The sequence below is a fragment of the Leucoraja erinacea genome, chromosome 9 (assembly GCF_028641065.1).
Source record: "Leucoraja erinacea ecotype New England chromosome 9, Leri_hhj_1, whole genome shotgun sequence".
In the NCBI taxonomy this organism is placed as follows: domain Eukaryota; kingdom Metazoa; phylum Chordata; class Chondrichthyes; order Rajiformes; family Rajidae; genus Leucoraja; species Leucoraja erinaceus.
Genome location: NC_073385.1, coordinates 30,584,970 through 30,605,181, shown reverse-complemented (window position 1 = coordinate 30,605,181; position 20,212 = coordinate 30,584,970). Strand labels below are relative to the sequence as shown.

At 40.8% G+C, this 20,212-nt stretch overlaps 1 protein-coding gene across 1 annotated transcript in view; it reads left to right on the top strand.

Moving 5' to 3' along the window:
- The window catches only part of exoc5 (exocyst complex component 5), a 50,912-nt gene extending 34,888 nt beyond the window's left edge, over positions 1-16,024 (top strand). Inside the window, exons 11-18 of the mRNA XM_055640472.1 lie at positions 1,338-1,547; positions 4,977-5,124; positions 5,322-5,430; positions 7,417-7,537; positions 8,983-9,069; positions 9,963-10,071; positions 12,138-12,353; positions 14,635-16,024. Of these exons, the coding sequence (XP_055496447.1) occupies positions 1,338-1,547; positions 4,977-5,124; positions 5,322-5,430; positions 7,417-7,537; positions 8,983-9,069; positions 9,963-10,071; positions 12,138-12,353; positions 14,635-14,823 (1,189 nt within the window). The 3' untranslated portion in view covers positions 14,824-16,024. The remainder of the gene's footprint in view (positions 1-1,337; positions 1,548-4,976; positions 5,125-5,321; positions 5,431-7,416; positions 7,538-8,982; positions 9,070-9,962; positions 10,072-12,137; positions 12,354-14,634) is intronic.
- Positions 16,025-20,212: the final 4,188 nt, after the last annotated feature.

The window sequence follows — 20,212 nt, the reverse complement described above, 5'->3', positions numbered from 1 at the left end:
TGTCAGGGGAGTGGGTGGTACAGATAGAATGTAGTCGGAGACAGTAAGATTGGTGGGAGAACTGGGGAGGGGATGGAGAGAGTGGGAAAGCAAGGGCAACTTGATGTTAGAGATCAATGTTCATACGGCTGGGGGTGTAAACTACCCAAGCCAAATATGAAGTGCTGTTCCTCCAATTTGCACTGTGCCTCACTCTGACAATGGAGGGGGCCCAGGACAGAAAAGTCAGATTGGGAATGGGAGGGGGAGTTAAAAGTGCTGAGCAACTGGGAGATCAGGTAGGTTAAGGCATACTGAGAGGAGGTGTTTAGCGAAACGATCACCGCGCCTGCGCTTGGTCTCACCAATATCCAGTAGTTGATACATGGAGCAGTGGATACAGTAGATGAGGTTGTAGGATGTGCAAGTGAACCTCTGCTTCACTGGAAAAACTGTTGGGGTCCTTGAATGGAGTCGAGGGGCGAAGTTAAGGGACAGATGTTACATCTCCTGCGGTTGCAGGGGAAAGTACCTGGTGGGGGTGGTTTGACTAATTGTTGAAAGGGGAAGTCAGGATACATGCCAGTTTTTATTAGTGGGTTGGCAGTGGAGAGTTAGTAGCTTCAAATCCCTAGCTGTTCACATCTCGGTTGACTTGTCCTGGGCCCAACACTTAGATGTAATCATGAAGAAGGTACACCAGTGTCTCTAAATTCTTAGAAGTATAAAGAGACATGGCATATCACTGAATACTCTAGCAAACTATACAGATGCAGTGTAGAAAATGATCAGACTAGTTGCATAAAGGCCTGGCACGCCAATTCCAATGCACAGAGACGCATGCGGCTGCATCCAAACTATCTACATGATCCTCAAGGATTCCCACCATCTGGCCCATGCCTTCTTCCATCTGCTACCATCAGGCAGGAGGTATGGATCCTTAAGTCCCACATCACCTGGTTCAAGCGCACCTCCTTTCTTGTAACCACCAGGGTTTTGAAACAACCTACGCAATCTTATTCCTCCTTCAGCAAAGGAACTCTACTGACCACCTCTTGCACTACCATGGATTTTATTTATCTAATCGTGTATTTTTGCAGTAATGTCATTGTTTTTTTGCACACTTTTTAACTATCTTGGATAGTTTCTGTGTAATTTATGTTCTTGTGTGTTGTCCGAGTCTGTGTGCCTGCACAGCTGCTGTGGGCAATCTGCATTCAACATCATCTGTCCATTCCCACCATAGACCCGCTGAGTTCCTCCAGCATTTTGTGTTTTGTTTAAGTTAAGTACCATTGGTAAGTGCTTGTGAACAAGTAATGAATGTAATCTTTACTGTTTTGTCTATTTTCCTTCAGGACCACAAGTCTAGCGAGCAAATTAGCAGAGTTCGATCTTGGCACTGATAAACAGACATTTCTGGCTAAAATAATCAAAGGCATTTTCATTTCCTACTTGGAAAATTATATAGAAATTGAGACTGGCTACTTGAAGAATAGAAGTAGTATGGTATTACAGCGTTATTATGATTCCAAAAACCATCAAAAACGTGCTTATGGCACTGGAGGGTGAGTGGATTACTTGAAATTGAAGCAACATGTTTGATTCTGTTCCTTTTTCTATCTGTTGCGGTCGGTACCTAATTTATAGATGAGTAACAGATCAAAAGCGTGATTGATGACATAGGGATCTTTGCTGTAATTAGGTGTTGATTGTAAGATGACTTGCATTTTAAAGTTGTATTGAGATGGCCAGTGTTCATTAAAGCTGTGACTAACCTTCACTTGATAGTCCATAACACAAACCATACCTTAATACTTTCTTCCTAAAGTAATTTTTGTTTTGCTCCCAAATGGATTTTCTCAGGACTTCCAAGACACAAATTATCTTAAACTGCTGTTGTTTTGAATAAATAATCCTAAAAATAACTTCATAAAATTCAAAGTATTCAAATGTATTGAAACAAGATGTGATAGTATGTGATCTCTATCAAATGTTATCAGTTTATGAAGTCTACGCAACATTTTGTGTTTGAAACCGTTTCATTAATATGTTTAATATGGGTCTTTTAATGGAAGCAAAGACAATGAATCATCCCAAAAAATGTTTGTTTTTTTGGACGTTTGTTCAGTTTATGCCCCAGAGGTATGAACATTGACTTCTCTAACTTCAAGTAACCTTTGCTTTCCCTCTCTCTCCATCCCTCCCTTTTCTTAATCTCCGACCATTCTTACTATCTCCGACTACATTTTATCTCTATTTGTCCAAGCTAACAATGATCTATTCTACATTTTCATTTATCTCCTTTCCATTTGCCCTGTTTTCACACCTTCACACTTCCTTATCTATCTATCTCCCTTCTTCCTGACGTTGGTCTAAAGAAGGGTCTCGACCCAAAACGTTGCCCATTCCTTCTCTCCAGAGATGCTGCTTATCCTGCTAAGTTACTCCAGCATTCTGTGTCTATGTTTGCTTTAAACCAGCATCTGCAATTCCTTCATGCACACCCCAAACAAAATGTTTTGCTTAAATGCCTGTTATGGAAATTTTCTAAACTTTTAATGAACATTTATTTAACTTTTAAAAAATATAAGTTAACTTGGATCAGGAGAGTTAATTATTTTGTTACATGTTGAACAACTACATATTACACCAACACAAAATGTCAACATGCCCCATTCTTTACACTAATTCATAAACTTAATGCTGATATTTTATATTGAACTTAAGAAAACAGTTCAATATTGTTTCAAAAGGATTTCTCATCTTCACTGGATAGAAATTTGTGTTCTAGTTCAGTGATTATTTTTGATGACCTGTATTTACTCCTGGCAATTAGAAGAGTCTAGAAACAAGCTTTGTAATTTCTATGCAGCTGATATGTTTTTTTAGGGCTCTAATTTGCTCAAGTGTGTGATTTTATTAGCTAAAAAAAATGCAACTAGGTTTGTTTTCCCAAATAAATCACTTTTTTCTCTTGACTAATTTATTAGATTTAAATAAATTAGTAGATTGCACCAGAGTAATTGTCAACGGTAAAAATGGAGCGTATCGCTGAAGATATTTACAAAATGTTCTTTTCCTCATTTACTTACTTTGGGTTGACGTTGGCATAACGAGTGTTTAGGAGATCAATCAAAAGAAAAATTAATTGTGGTCATATTCAAGGATACAAATAGGATCTGAAGTGCTACTTGAAGGTGTTTCCAAATTCTCTACAGCACGGCAATGCCTTTAATTCTTTTCAATTCATCAATTTTTCTTCAATTTCTGGGCAAACACAGAGCAAAAATAATTAGCATTGTTAGTACATCACTAAGATCTAAACAGCATTTATAATATCGAGCAAAATGACAATTTCCTCTTGTGCCTTAAACAGCTATTTCTTTTCCAGCCACAAACTCATAAACTTGGTTCACAAATAATTTGACATCCTCTAGCCATTGGCAATAGCCTTTGTCCACCCATCTGCCCTCTCATCTCTAACCACCTGCCAGGCTGCCTCCCTGTCTGCCAGCCAGACCTACTACATTCAGTCTGAAGAAGGGTCCTGACCCAAAATGTCATTTGTCCATTACCTCTTCAGATGCTGCCAGGTTGCTGAGTTACTCCAACATATTGAATTTAGTTTAAAGGTGCCATTTTTTTTGAAAGACTTGACAGGTTCCAAAACCTCCTGACCAGATATATGATTGTTATTCAAAACAGTTAATGCACTCTAATCTTGAAACTTTCTAAGAACATCTGTAGCATCTTTAGGGAGAGAACCAGTTCACTTTTCACGCCATCGATCACCAAGTGTCCTCGTTTCCTTCTAATACATTTGGTGTCACAAAAGAAGCAGAGACTGAGCAGTTGAAGCTTCTAGAAACCATCAGCTTCATTGAAATTGTACACACGAAAAGATTAGAGACACAAGGAACTGCACATGCTGGAGTCTTGAGCAAAACACAGTGCTGGAGTAATTCAGCAGGTTATGCAGCATATATTAGAGAAATGAGTAGATAACGTTTCGGGTTGGGAACCTGCTTAAGACTGATTGACTGTGATAGGCGGAAGAAAGCTGGTAGAGAGGTGGGGTGGGACAAAATCATCAAACTGCTGGTTAATTTGAAGTAATATAGCAGAGCGGATGATGAAAACAATTTGTTTGTCCCTTCTGGGTCCCTTTATTAGCTTCTGCAAGTGGTTTCAGTTTCTTATTCATTAAACATTGATTGTCATTTGCTAATGTCTAATTGAGTGACAACATTTTTGTTTCAACAACTGCTGCAGTGGTTAACAGACACTGCACAGTAAACCTTTCTCAGATATAACATCCTGTGAAGTATCATTCGCCCTTCTTCAAAATGAAAAATAATTTTCAAAAAATGATTTGTAAACAGGTCATATAGTGTACTGGAGAGTGTTGAGAAAGTCCAAGTCCTGATGTAGGATAAGAGCAACATTTTGGAAAAGGGTTAAGCATGTTGCTTTTGAACCTCAAACGACTAGAAATCAATAACCTGTGTGATTCTCTTAATAGGAATTCCTGCTATAATACACTCTTTCAAATCTGTCCAAAGTATTAGTCAGGATTGGTATCAATAAAATATAATAGAGATGCAAGGACTGCAGATGTTAGAATCTTGAATAAAACACAACGTGCTTGCAGTAACTTAGCTGGGCAAGCAGCATTTGTGGAGGGAATGGAGTGTTTTGGGTTAGGACCCTTCTTCAGACTCAAATAGCACAATGTCAAAACTTCGCCTAACCATGCTGCCTGACCTGCTGAGTTACTCCAGCACTTTGTGTTTCACTCAAGATTCCAGCATCTGCAGTTCCTTGTGTCTATTAAATCTTACTAAATAAATGTAATGTTCTTGGTAAATTTTGTGTCTTTTTTTTTCGATTGGATACTTTTATATTTAGTTTTATTTAAATAAGGATAGCTCATGAACCTTAGCATAGCTCGATTGGGGGCTTTGTTTATAAAATGTTTTTTTTCAATTTTGTAGTATTCAGGATCTAAAGGAGCGAATTCGCCAACGTACCAACCTACCACTTGGACCAAGTATTGACACACATGGTGAGACTTTCCTGTCACAGGAGGTGGTTGTCAATCTTTTGCAGGAGACCAGACAGGCCTTTGAAAGGTGTCATAGGGTGAGAACGATTTTGCGATTTGAATTGTGAATTGGTTTTCTCCAAGTGAATCCAAGTGGATTCTCAATGTTCTTGATGAATCCTTTCACTCTGGAGACTCCAGAAATTATTTTTAAGAAAACTTATTTGTGCTGGGTGAATATAATGTTTGAATTAACCACTACCCACACACTTGATACTCTTTTTTGTATTTCTAGTTATCTGACCCTTCTGATTTACCAAAGAATGCTTTTCGAATATTTACTATTCTAGTGGAGTATTTGTGTGTTGAACATATTGATTATGCGCTAGAGATTGGACTTGCAGGTAATTCTATTTATAGATTGTTCACTATATGGATGATTCTCAGTGCATAGATTCAATTTTGTATTTCCATTAAATATCTTTTATAATATTTTTAAATAATCTTAAATACTTCACTTTCCTAGGTTTTGTGCAATCACCTTTCAAAGTAACTGCCACTTCATAGAAACATAGAAATTAGGTGCAGGAGTAGGCCATTCGGCCCTTCGAGCCTGCACCGCCATTCAATATGATCATGGCTGATCATCCAGCTCAGTATCCCGTACCTGCCTTCTCTCCATACCCTCTGATCCCCTTGGCCAGAAGGGCCACATCTAACTCCCTCTTAAATATAGCCAATGAACTGGCCTCAACTACCCTCTGTGGCAGAGAGTTCCAGAGATTCACCACTCTCTGTGAAAAAAGTTCTTCTCATCTCGGTTTTAAAGGATTTCCCCCTTATCCTTAAGCTGTGACCAACTTCAATAAGGATCACTCTTAATCACACCATAGCCATTGCATTTTTAACCTTCCATTCTCTGCCAAATTCCTCAACATTTAATATTCACATTTCTTTCCTGTTTTTTCTCCCTTGCACAGCATTCAAATAGAACTAACCAAATGGCTTCCATTGACACCTTAATTTCCCCCTCATCTTTCTCGCTAGGTTTCTTCACTTTTTCCACACTTTTCAAGTTGCTAGCCCTTATCTGCCTGCTTCATGATTCCAAGCTCCACTCTTCCATCTGACTACCTTATTTGCTGCATTTTATTCTATTGAATCCTCTCCCACTAACCACCAACTATTCCAACATGTTAAGAAACATCTCATTTCGTTATTCATCAGAAAATATGGATTCTAATTTGTAGTTGAAGTTATGTTGAAACTTAATACTAATGTCATAGAATCATACAACATGGAAACAAGCCCTTCCGATCAGCCCATGCATGCCGACTGAGATGCACCATCTAAGCTATTCCCACTTGCCCGCATTTAGCACATATCCATCTAAACCGTTCCTATCCATATACCTGTCCAAATGTCTTTTTAAATGATGATGATATTGTTGTTGTACCTGCCTCAATTACTTCCTCTGGCAGTTTGTTCCATAGACCCACAACTCTTTAATCATAGACTATTCCAATTAATCAGACTAATCCAGTTATTTTGATAGATGGTCAAGGTAGAAACTTCCCGTTCTGAAATTATGTTGATTGTTGTGTATTGACTATCAATATAATTAGAACTTAAAACAGTACAGCACAGGACAGGGTCCTTAGCTCATGATGACTGCCAAACATGATGCCAGGATAAACTAATCTTGTCTGCCCACACATGTTCCATATCCCTCCATTCTTTGCATTTCCATGCGCCAAAAGTCCATGCGCCTCTGCCTCCACTACCACCCTGTGAGCTGAGTGTTCCAGGCACTCACCACTTGTGTATTAAAAAAAAAAGTAGGTGTAGGTTTATTATTATAAGGTGTACTGAAGTGCATTAAAAAGCTTTGTTTTGCATGCTATCCAATCGAATCGTAATCCTATACATAGATACTATACATATCCGGACTCAAGTACAATAGATAAAGCAAAGGAAAAGATAGAGTGCAGAATATAGGTCTCAGCATTGTAGCACCAGAAACAAAGTCCAATGTCCGCAGTGTAGCAGAGGTGAATAGGACAGTGGCTTATGGAAGAACCCTTTAGAAACCTGATAACAAGAGGGAAATAAGCTGTTTCTAAGTTTGGTGGTGCCCAGCACATTACCTTTTAAATTTTGCTCCTTTGGCCTTAAAGCTATGGCCTCCAGTATTGTTATTATGAATTGAAATGAAACTAATGTGTTTGTTTAGTTGCCAGTATTCTTTATCACTTTATTTTTTGAATGTAGTTAACAGATTAATCTACTTTTGTCAACTGGACAATTAGCAAAATGTAATTTGTTCTGTTCTGGTTGTTGGTTCTCTATCATGATCGACAAATGAGCAGGCTTTTTCTGTCTTTCCTTAGCAATCCCATCTACAGATTCCAAGACTTCAAGCCTTTACTTTTTAGATGTTGTACAACAGGCAAATACGATATTTCATTTGTTTGACAAGCAATTTAATGACCACCTCATGCCACTAATAAGGTGAGTGGGCTGAGGTTATTGCTCATTTTTCTTACTCAAAATGAAATATCTTAACTCATAAGCCTCTGTGCCTTGAATAATCAATGTGACATGTTTGTGTAGTTGTGAGCTTGCTGCATTCAGTTTTTATGTGCAATTGAAATAACTTTGAAGCAATTATGACACAGTTTGAAACAAAATGAAGCTAAAGTAAAGGTTTTTAGCAATGTGGAATCAACAGTAAAATGAATCCAGTTAAGAAAACCGGGACTAAGTGCACAGTAGGATCATGCAATGTTTTTTGCAGACAAACTGGTGCCGATTTGTTTGCTGTTGGTGTTTATGGCGGATCCTTGTCTAAAAAGCTGCTTAAGCTATTTAAGGGCCTGACCGCCTAATTTAATTAATATATTTTATTTTTCAGACATGAGTAATCCTTTTGTGATATTAAATATTCTAAAAGAAAATTAAATCTAGCTTTTAACTTATTAGAGAGTATATGTATATATATATGTATATGTATATATATATGTATATGTATATATATATGTATATGTATATGTATATATATATGTATATGTATATATATATGTATATGTGTATATATATATATATGTATATGTGTGTGTATATATATATATATGTATATGTGTGTGTATATATATATATATGTATATGTGTATATATATATATATATATGTATATGTATATATATATATGTATATATATATGTGTATATATATATGTGTATATATATATATAATGTGTGTGTATATATATATGTGTATATATATATATATATATATATATATATATATATATATATATATATATATATATATGTATATATATATATATATACATACACATATATATATATATATATATATATATGTGTATATATATACACACATATATATACACACACACATATACATGTGTATATATGTGTGTATATATATATATATATATATATATATATATATATATATATATATATATATGTATATTTATATATATATATATATATATATATATATCTATATATATATATATATGTATGTATATATATATGTATATAATATATATATGTATATGTATATGTATATATATATATATATATGTAATATGTAAATATATATATATATATATATATATATATATATATATATATATATATATATATATATATATATATTATATATATATATGTGTGTATGTTTGTCAATCTAATTGTGGTAAGTTGTCAAATAGTATTCTAAATACCCATGTTGAATGCAATAATTTAGAACTGACTTCAAGATTTCAGAAAATGTAGTTCATTCCATTTCTCTACAGACTCTTAAATTTACTCAAAGAACACAGAACTGTACAGCACAGGAACAGATCTTTCAGCTGTGTTCATTTGAATTATTGCCAACAAAATAAGTTGATGTTTGTGTTTTTCCTGTTGCTTGTGTCCTCAGTTCTTCTCCAAAGCTTCCTGAGTGCTTACAGAAGAAGAAAGAGGTGATCGAACAGATGGAAGTTAAACTAGATACAGGCATTGACAGGTAGATGTGAATTCATCACAATGTACCTATTTAAAGCATCTCATTAAATTCAGTATTTCATGTTTTACACAGCATCTTATTACTCTTCAGTTAATCATCTGTTGAACATCTTTAAAATTAGCCCTTTCTCTAAATGGTGGTACCGTTAAGCCGCTTAGTCCTGAGAAAAATAAGATTTTTCTTTTGTAAAAATTCAATTTTGCCACTTATTCAAATATGGAAGATTGTAAACTTTTGCTGACTGGAAATAGCAAACATTATCATATTATAATGTAAATTGAGTTGAATGTAGACAGTGATTCTAAACTTTCTATTTGAAAAGTCTCTAATTATTACTGTGAATAGGAATTGATTAAATTGCTCTGCAATTTGTATGTGTGAAGACACATACAGTGGTTACATTATTTTAATATTATTGCGATACTTTATGTGAAAGCTGAATTCTTCTAGCATTTTCTAATCATTTTTGTAATTGGTTCTTTTCATGTGAATAAATTATTTTGAATTTTTTATGTGACATTTTTATAGTACAGCGATAATCTCCTACGATCTCAGTTTAAGATCAGCAAAGTCGCAAAATTGCACAGCACGGAAAGATGTTGGGTGCATCCTGTCACAATAGACAATAGGTGCAGGAGTAGGTCATTCGGCCCTTCGAGCCAGCACCGCCATTCACTGTGATCTTGGCTGATCATCCACAATCATGGAGATTTTTGATTTTTTAAATAAAATATGCATTTTATTAAAAGTTATTGTGGTATAACTATCATTAAAATGAACACTTCATCAGTAGTACTATCATGCACAGTCTTTGTACTGAATAATGTAGTCTACCTCTGCTCTAGGCAAAGAACAGCTCTATCATATTAAAATGTTCCCTTTATTCTGTGAAGGACTTTGAATTGCATGATTGGACATATGAAGCACATTCTGTCTGTTGAACAGAAGAAGACGGACTTCAAACCAGAGGATGAAAACAACGTATTAATTCAGTATACCAATGTATGTACCTACACAACTGCACATTTTTGAGAGCATATTGCAGCAATTCATGTATGAAAGTTATTGCACCTATAAAATGTTATGCCTATAATTTGTTTCCAAATTACTACACATGATTGTGCTGAAAGATTTAATGCTGAGTTATTGATGTCTCCTTGGCTGCTGCCTTCAGTCTGCATTTATATTGCAAAATGCTTTTAAACTTTTTTTATTTAACTACATTTTCTAACTTGTATGGTGAGAAAATAATTTGCAATGTTACATCTACAATAGATTCGAAAAAAATCCTTTGCATTCTGTGAATTACTGAAGTGCAATCCCTTTATTTTAGAAAACATGATGACCATTTTATACACCGCAGGATTCAATCAATTTGTTGTATAGTGGGTTTAAGGCAACTACTAGATGTGCAGACTTTACGATATCTGGAATGATTAATATCTGATGTAGTTGTCGAAAATTAGTGGAACTTGTGGATAAATGCCACGATGGCAGTCACTTTGTCACTCAGTGGTTGAAGCAGCTGTCCTTTTACCTTTATATTGCCTGCTGTTATGGGATATTTGGAGAATAATGTGGCAAGCATTATAAATTGGGTTGTCCATTTGGGGCAATGCTCTGATTTCTGCCATTGGAGCTCAAATCCAACATTGATGGATAGTATGGAAACCTGTTGAAAGGTTCATTGAAGTTCATTTTCCCGAGGAATTATCCTAACCGATGGGTGAATTCTATTACATGACCCATAGAAACACAGATATTGAATGTTGGGTCCCAATACACAGAGTAATAGAACTATATAGCACGGAAACAGGCCCTTCGGTTCATCTAGTTAATGTTGACCAAGTTGTCGTATTGGGCTAGTTCCATTTGGCCCATGTCTCTCCATACTCTTCCTATCCATATATTTGTCCAGATATCTACTATCTCAGGCAGCTCATTCAAAACATGAACTACCCTCTGAGTGAAAAAGGTGCCTCTGAGGTCCCTCTTAAATCTCTCTCCTCTCACCTTAAGCCTTTGCCTGCTAGTTTTAGAATTGTCGACCTTGGAGGGAGAAGACTGTGAGTGTTCACTTTATCTATGTCCTTCATGATCTTGTACACCTCAATAAGATCACCCCTCAACCTCCTACACACCGAAGAAAAAGGTCCTAGCCTCTTTATTACTCAAGCCTGCAAGTCTAGGCACCATTCTGATTAATCTCTTCTGCACCCTTTTCAATAATGGCATCCATTATTTATTTTGATCTAATTGATGTTTCTTGAGTTCAGATATATTAAAAGCGAGGGACCTCATTCTCTGTGATCTGTATTTCTGTGGTCTTTGATATTTTCATACTGGTAAAAAGATTCTGACTATCCTATCCATGCCTCTCGTAATTTGATATACATCCAACAGGTCTCGCTCAACCTCAAACGCTCCATTGAAAAAAATTCAAATTCTCTTCAGAGTCCGTATGTTTTTCATTGATAATATGGCACAAAAAAAAATAAATAATTCTGGAGTATCCATTCATTTTTTGCTAAAACGAGCAGTTGTTTTCGAAACTGAGTTTGTAGGCCAATTGAAAAGCAACTCAGTGTCCTGGTTAATTTTGTGATGAATGCTGTGTGCTAATTCTCTGAAATATTTGAACATTAAATGTGTATCACTTTTATTTTATAAACTGAATCTTGATTATTAGCAGTCAATTTTCTTGAACTAAAAATAAAAATTATACACGTCAAAAGTTATCACCAACATTTTGTAATTCACCAACATTGCAATTGTTACAAAGCAAATGCTTTGATGTATGTACTGGAACAACTATGATTAGTGTTGAATATAATCATGCTTCATTGCATAATAGAACAGTCAAATTATACTAATGTCACATAATGGTAAAATGCTAGAAATGCTCAGAATATCAGGCAGCATCTGCAAGGAGTTAATGTTTCAGATCATGGTGAGCATTTCCAAGATTTTCTGTTTTTACCCCTATTTCTGGCATTTGCCGAATTTAGGCATTTTCTGGCATTTTGCTTTAATATTAATATCTTGCTTTATGCAACCTTTTTGAGCAGGCCTGTGTCAAAGTCTGTGGCTATGTTGGAAAGCAAGTAGAAAAAAATCGAAATTCAATGGATGGGAAGAATGTGGACACTGTTCTAACAGAGTTGGGAGTTCGTTTCCACCGCTTAATTCATGAGCACCTCCAGCAGTATACCTACAGTTCAATGGGTGGCATGCTGGCTATCTGTGATGTTGCTGAATATCGGAAGTGTGCCAAAGAGTTTAAGGTGTTGTATACCCTCTATTAGCCACTGGCTAAATTAATGAGACATCATGTTTTTTATTTTGCTGTCTTGATTCTATAATTTATTTTCTCTAAATGAATTCCCAAGTTGCACACAATGGGAAAGAGTTTTCTTAAATATTTCTTACATATATCCAGTTTTCAGGTTACTTTTGGCATAATTTCAATCTTCCCACCATTCACATTTTTTATTCTACATGTTAGTACAGGTGCACAACCTTTTATCCGGTGTTCCGGAAACCGAAAAACTCCGAAAACCGGCCATTTTTCCAGGATGTCGTCTGCACACCAAAGCTCGCGTTTGGCGCCAAACTTGACCCGAAACGACCCACGGTCAACCCAAGTCTGTACTACTGTAGCGGCTGCCTCCTCCCCGGAGACCGGGGAGACACTTAAACATCTGTAAATCATTGCTTAAATGTTAGTCAGTTAGTTTGGAGGGCTTTTATGTGAAGGGGGGGGGTGAAGGGGTAAACTTTAATTCTTAGTCCCCTACCTGGTCGGAGAGGCGGGGAGCGGTCAATGCCTTACCGGGTCGCCGTGCAGTAAGCTCCGCAGCGCTGTGGCCGCCAACTCCCAGCTGGGGCTGCGGGCGTCCGGCCGCGGGTGGCGCCGGTTGTAGCTCCGACCCAGGCAACTCTACCCCTGGCTGCGAGGCACTCCAAATCCACCGCTGCCCGCGGCCGGACACCCGCAGCCCCAGCTCCGTGAATGTTGGGAGTCGGCGGCGTCGCAGCGCTGGGATACCAGCGGGGAGCAGGCAATGCCTTACCGGGTGGCCGTGCGGTAAGCTCTGGAGCACTGTGGCTGCCGACTCCCAATATTCGCGGAGCTGGGACTGCGGGCGTCCGGCCGCGGGCGGCGCTGGATTTGGAGCGCCTCGCAGCCAGGGGTAGAGTTGCCGGGGTCGGAGCTCCAACCGGCGCCGCCCGCGGCCGGACGGAGCCCCCAGCTCCGCGATGTTGGGAGTCGCCGACCAGGTAGGGGACTAAGAATCAAAGTTTCCCCCTTTACCCCCCTCCCCCTTTACCAACCCCACCACCACCACCACCACATAAAATCCCTCCAAACTAACTGACTAACATTTATGCAATGATTTACAATGATTCCCCGGTCTCCGGGGAGGAGGCAGCCGCTCCAGTCTTTTCAAGCCGCCCGCGCTACCTACCTAATCTACGCTAAAAATCTTCCATTCGGAAATCCGAAAATGTCCGAAATCCGACAAGTGTCTGGTCCCAAGGCTTTCGGATAAAAGGTTGTGCACCTGTATAGTAAAAGTTTCAGGCAGTACATATCGAAACTAACCAGGTAGTACATGCCAAAACATACAGGCACTCCAGCCCCTGGCTCTAGCAACACACCACCAACACATGTCTCCCCGCCCTACGCACCAAAACCCCAGTGTTCATGAGGCCATGCATTTAGCTCCCACATAAAGTAATACATAACTAACCTCACAGATACCAAGACCTGTAGATTTTTGGCCTGCAGGTACTGAGGACTAGGTATACTGATGAGTGCACCAAATGCTAGGAAAGGTGGCAGAGTGGCATAGCTGAGAGAACTGCGGCCTTACGGCACCAAACGGCCACTTCAGTCCTGATCTCGGGTGCTGTCTGTACGAAGTTTGCAAGTTCTCCGTGTGGGTTTCCTCTAGGTGATCTGATTTTCTGCCAATCCTGGGTTTGTAGGCTAGTTGGCCTGTGTAAATTGCCCTGAGTGTGTAGGGAGTGGACGTGAAAGTGGGAAACATGGATCTAGTGAGCAGGTGATAGCTAGTGTGGACTTGGTGGGCTGATTAACCTGTTTTTATGCTGCACCTTTCAATCTATCAATTTTTAAAATAATTGGATGCAGGAATATGCAAGTTTTATGGTATAACTGTATATCCTCAAATTTAGTGACAATTTAATGAGTTAAAATTCATGAGTTAAATAAAGTTCATGAGTTAAAATTCATGTTTAAATAATTCTGCTTACCACTAGTTTTTGTTTTACACAATCCTACTCAGTACTTCTCAGTCACAATTATCCTTTCCCAGATTATTTCCACATAAAAATATTCTAGAAAATAGTTGTTTTTTGTTGGTGGGCATTGGGGAAATAGGCTTCTAAATGCTGCTATCCATATTTGGTTCTTGCCTTATGCGTTCTTTGGGTTGAAGAATCCCCCCACCCCCTTGCAAAAAAAAATGTAGTTTGATACTATAGCATTGCTGCTGCTGTTTATTTCATAATTGAACTTTTTTCTGTTTTTCTTCGCAGATCCCCTTGGTGTTACAACTTTTTGACACGCTCCATGCACTCTGTAATCTTCTGGTCGTAGCACCTGACAACCTTAAGCAGGTCTGTTCTGGAGAGCAACTAACTAATCTTGACAAGAACATCCTTCATGCCTTTGTGCAGTTACGGTCTGACTACAGATCAGCGCGCCTTGGTCGTCACTTCAGCTGAAATCCTTGACATTATGAAATCGGAATATTGTGTCAGAGCTTGACCGAGAGTTTTGTGCTTAGGCTGTTTGGATCTTCGGAAGCTTTAAACACAGGGTATTAAACACAACCCCTGTTACATAGCCATTTACAAATGTAATTGATGGTAAATGGGTAACTTCACTAAAGATCAGCCATTATTGAACTGTTTCATTTGGAAAAAGAGGCTACGTTAATTCAAGCTAAATACAAGTAATATTTTTGCACAATTTATGCTCTAACAATAACTTATCCTGAGCTGAACCTCTCAGAAGCCACTAATGTAACTCAAGTTTTGCATATGTTGATGCATTCATGTTTATAAATTCAATCAGGGAGGTTGTTGAAGCACTGAATATTAAGTTCTACCTTCAGTTTAATAAACACTTGTTTCAGAAATGTATAATGTTTTATCCAGGTAGGATGGATTTACATCCTCTTGCTGTACGCGGAGGTAGCACTATGTTAATGCTATACTTGTTTTAATACAGGTCTTTGATTAATCAGCTATAACAGCTGCCTCTGCATTTGAAATGTAGTCACTATTTCATGGGATATTTTCTTGAACTGAGAGTGATATGTGTGGTTGAGGAGAATGTAATGCAGCCATTCATATGTAAGTTAATGCAGCAAATTTTAGTTATTAATGAGCTCTGCCGGTAGTGCTCTGGTAAATATATATTCCCTTTGCCATCCGAGGTTATTGTTCTGCACTGTGGCAATAAATGCATGATTACTGAAGGAGAAAGGTGAAGTGAGAATTTTGAAAGTCTCTGGACTGCAAGTTGTAGGAGGGAATGAATTTGGTTTTCAGTGTTGGTCAGTTTTAATCGCATTTGCCATAAAAAATAAACTGAAGTAATTTCAACAAAAATGATTTTTGTAGATCATTTCATTGTTCATTGAACAGATTTTGATTGTCCATGTGCTGGCATTAACTGCAAACAGAACTGGTTGGTAACTTTCATATTTTGTAATGCTTCTTCTTGACATTCTCTAATATGGATTTTGTTTATACCTGAAGGTTTATATTGTCATTATTTTATGTGCCTGCATGCGTTGAAGTATTCTTGATTTAAGAACAAAAAGTTAGAAACAGTAAGTGATGGAAAAACTGCAGAGTTCTTTCACTGGTGAAAAAAATGTAAATATTGCTTCTTCATTAAACTGCCAATGACCTTGTATATAGTGTGGGGAAACATTTCTCTTTATTTCTCTGCCATTGTCAGTAATCCATAAAACTGTATCTGGAGAATGAGAATGTCAGATCTACAGAATAGATAGATAGATCCTTTATTTTATGTGCAGTCATACACAGAATCAATAATAACAAAACATACAATAAACACAAATTAAACATCCACCACAGTGAGTTCACCAAGCACATCCTCACTGTGATGGAGGCAAAGTCTTAGTCTCCGTCTCTTCCCTCCTTGTTCTCCCTCTGCGCTGAGGCGATCGATCCAGGCCGAAGATGCCGCTCTCCAGTCCAGCGGACCTCCGTGGTGATGTCGCCGCCGCCGAAAGCTGGAACGCCCGCCACAGCATCAGCTCCGGGCCGCCGCCCCAGCTCCAGGTCCCGCAGTCTCCGCTCCAGGCAGCCGCCCCAGCTCCGGGTCCCGCAGTCTCCGCTCCAGGTCCCGCAGTCTCCGCTCCAGGCCACCGCCCCAGCTCCGGGTCCCGCAGTCTCCGCTCCAGGCCACCGCCCCAGCTCCGGGTCCCGCAGTCTCCGCTCCGGGCCACCGCCCCAGCTCCGGGTCCCGCAGTCTCCGCTCCGGGCCACCGCCCCAGCTCCAGGTCCCGCAGTCTCCGCTCCAGGCCACCGCCCCAGCTCCGGGTCCCGCAGTCTCCGCTCCAGGCCGCCGCCCCAGCTCCGGGTCCCGCAGTCTCCGCTCCAGGCCGCCGCCCCAGCTCCGGGTCCCGCAGTCTCCGCTCCAGGCCGCCGCCCCAGCTCCGGGTCCCGCAGTCTCCGCTCCGGGCCGCCGCCCCAGCTCCGGGTCCCGCAGTCTCCGCTCCAGGCCGCCGCCCCAGCTCCGGGTCCCGCAGTCTCCACTCCGGTCCTGCCGCCCCAGCTCCGGGTCCCCCAGTCTCCGCTCCGGGCCGCCCCCCCAGCTCCGGGTCCCGCAGTCTCCGCTCCAGGGGCCGCCGCCCCAGCTCCGGGTCCCGCAGTCTCCGCTCCAGGCCGCCGCCCCAGCTCCGGGTCCCGCAGTCTCCGCTCCAGGCCGCCGCCCCAGCTCCGGGTCCCGCAGTCTCCGCTCCGGGCCACCGCCCCAGCTCCGGGTCCCGCAGTCTCCGGGTCCCGCAGTCTCCGCTCCAGGCCGCCGCCCCGGCTCCGGGTCCCGCAGTCTCCGCTCCGGGCCGCCCCGGGTCCCGCAGTCGCCGCTCCGGGTCCCGCAGTCGCCGCTCCGGGTCCCGCAGTCGCCGCTCCGGGTCCTGCAGTCGCCGCTCTGGGTCCCGCAGTCTCAGCTCCGAGCCCCACTGCATCAGCTCCAGGCCGCCGCCGAAAGCCAGAACGCCGCACCAGCAAGTCGGGCCACCGCTGCCTTAGCCCCGAAGACGGCCAGCCTCTCGTTGGTAAGTCCTGGCTGGCTCTGCCTCCGGAGCCTCGGGGTCGGTCGCAGGTTGGAGGCCGCCAGCTCCGCCATTAGGCCTCAGCGCAGACGGAGGCAGAGAAGGGGGATACGACACGAAAAAGTCGCATACCCCCGAAGGAAGAGACAGAGAACGTTTCACCCCCTCTAACACAACCCAACAAACTAAAACTTAACCAAAACAAGACAAAAAAAACCCAGAAAAAAGTAAAGACAGACGGACTGCAGGCGAGCCGCAGCTGTTAACAGCGCCGCCACTTCCGGAATGCTACATTATATGTGTTTCCTCGTGGGGTGCCGCAAGACTCGGTGCTGGGACACCAGTTGTTTACAATATATATTAACGATTTAGACAAGGGAATTAAATGTAACATCTATATCCTATGGCCTATGGCCTATATCCCTCAATCTTTTTATCCATGTACATGTGCAAATGACTTTTAAATATCATTATTGTACCTGCCTCAGGCAGCTCATTCCATACCCTCTACCCTCTGGAAAAAGTTGCTCTTGGGTTTCGATTAAATCTTTTCCTTCTCACCTTAAACCTACAGTTCTTGCTACCCCTAGCCTGGTGTAAAAAGACTCTGTGCATTCACCCTATCTATTCCCCTCATGATTCTATACACCTCTATAAGATAACCTCTAAACTTCCTAAACTCCAAGGAATAAAGTTTATTCTGCCCAATCTCTCTATAATGCTCAGGCCCTCGAGCCCTGCTGTTTTGTAATGTCCTTGGATTGTAAACAAAGTAGTATCTTCACCTTAAAAGATCTTCCTACATTTAATTACTGTCCAGTGTTCCTGGGTCAAATCTATTCTTATGCTGTTGAAGGTAGCCCCAAATCAATTAACCTTAGAATGGTTTATATCATTTCCTATAGCTGATCCATCATATATTGCTGTTTCCGATATATTTCGCCATTCAGAACCAGGTCCAGTTATGCCAGTTATTTTTCAGTGGGTTTGAAAAGTTGTGATCAAAAAAAGTATTTCAGAACACTGGAATCAGAAACTTCTATTGGCAGCTCAAGTTATTGCTGTTCTAGTCTGGATAGTTGAAGTCGCTCATTATCATTACTCCAATGCTTTCAGCAGTCTGAAGAAGGATCCTGACCCAAAAAGTCACTTATCCATTCCCTCTCTATATCGATGCCACTTGACCCACTGAGTTCCCTCAGCACTTTGTCTTTTGCCCTGGAGAGCTTCCAGATCGCCTGGAACTAGACCCAATGTCCCCAGCAAAAAACATTGCCTTATCTGTTGTCGGGACTGAATCAGAGCAAGCTACCATCAGGGTTCTCCGAACTATCCATCTGCTCTTTCTCTGATGTACACCATTTTTCCCTGCTAGCGTCCTTTTTAAGAGCTGTACAGTGGTCACCTGAGATGTGCCATCTGCTTGATTCAAAGCCTTGCAGATTGACTGCAATGAGTCGTGTGTACCTTAACCTGAATATGTCACCTGTCCATTCCCTCCACAGATATACCACCAGGGGCGTCGCCCGATTGGCAGCCCCGCCAACAGTTTGTTTTTTAGGTTTTTTTTAATATTTAGTGTGTGTTAAAAGTTTGTGTAAATGTTCTCCGGTTTGTTTTATGTAGGGGGAGGGGTCGGGGGAAACATTTTTCAGTTTCTTACCTTGCCGGAGATGCGATTAATTTTCTGATCGCATTCTCTGGTCTACGCAGCTCTGCGGCCTACCATCGATGGAGCTGAAGGCCTCCACGGACTGACCTTGGGGCCCCACAGTGGGGCGTGGAATTACATTGGAGTCAATCCCTTGCCTGGGATCGCTCCAACTGCAGTCTGCAGACTTTGCATCGGGAGCTCGCAGTCTCGAGAGAGGCAGTGGATGTCGGGAGCTCCATCCTCACAGAAGGTTCGACCAGCCCCAACTTGGAGTTCGGTCGTCCGGCGCAGGGAGTTGACGTCTCCCCGATGCAGGAGCTGATCGCCTCGACATGAGGAGCCGGCTGCTGTCCACAGGAGTCAAGATCATCCCATCAACGTAGGACTCGAGGCCCCCAACCGCGGGAGAGCAAAGGGAAGAGATTGAACTTTTTTTTCTTACCTTCCATCACAATGAGGAATATGGAGTAGTTACTGTGATGTTTATGTTAATGTGTTTTGCCTGTTGCTTTTTATTGGGATGACCTTGGTATGACTTGGCAAATGAAATTATTCGTATGTTGCAAAACATACTTGGATTATAAAGTATTATTGTGATTGTGATTGATTGTGAGACGCTGCCTGTGGGTCTGACTCCAATTGAAGCCACTTCTTGCACTTTTGGTTGTCTAGGGCATAAGTAGTGTACCACAGTATCTAACTACATGGCCCAGGATGTGCATGTCATGGGTCTCTGGTATTTTGAGTTGCTGCTATTGTTATCTCAATTTGTAATAGAAAATTCTTCAAATATTATCGGTATAAAATTATTTTAAAAGCTAATACTGTAAACTATTGTACTTGAATTATTTTAGAAAGGACAAAGATTAAATTTTGCAATGCAGCATGGAAACAGGCCATTTGGTCCATCATTCCCACGCCAACCATTGATCACCTTTTCACGCTAGTTCAACGTCATCCCATTTTCTCATGCACTCCATATACATTTGGGGGCAATTTTGTGAAGGGCCAATTCACCGACAAACCTGCGTCTTTGGGACGTAGGAGGAAATGAGCACCCAGCAGAAAATTCACCTACAAAGCCCTCCACCATATCTCACTGACCTCCTCTCCCCCTACCAACCCTCATGGTCCCTCAGATCCACAT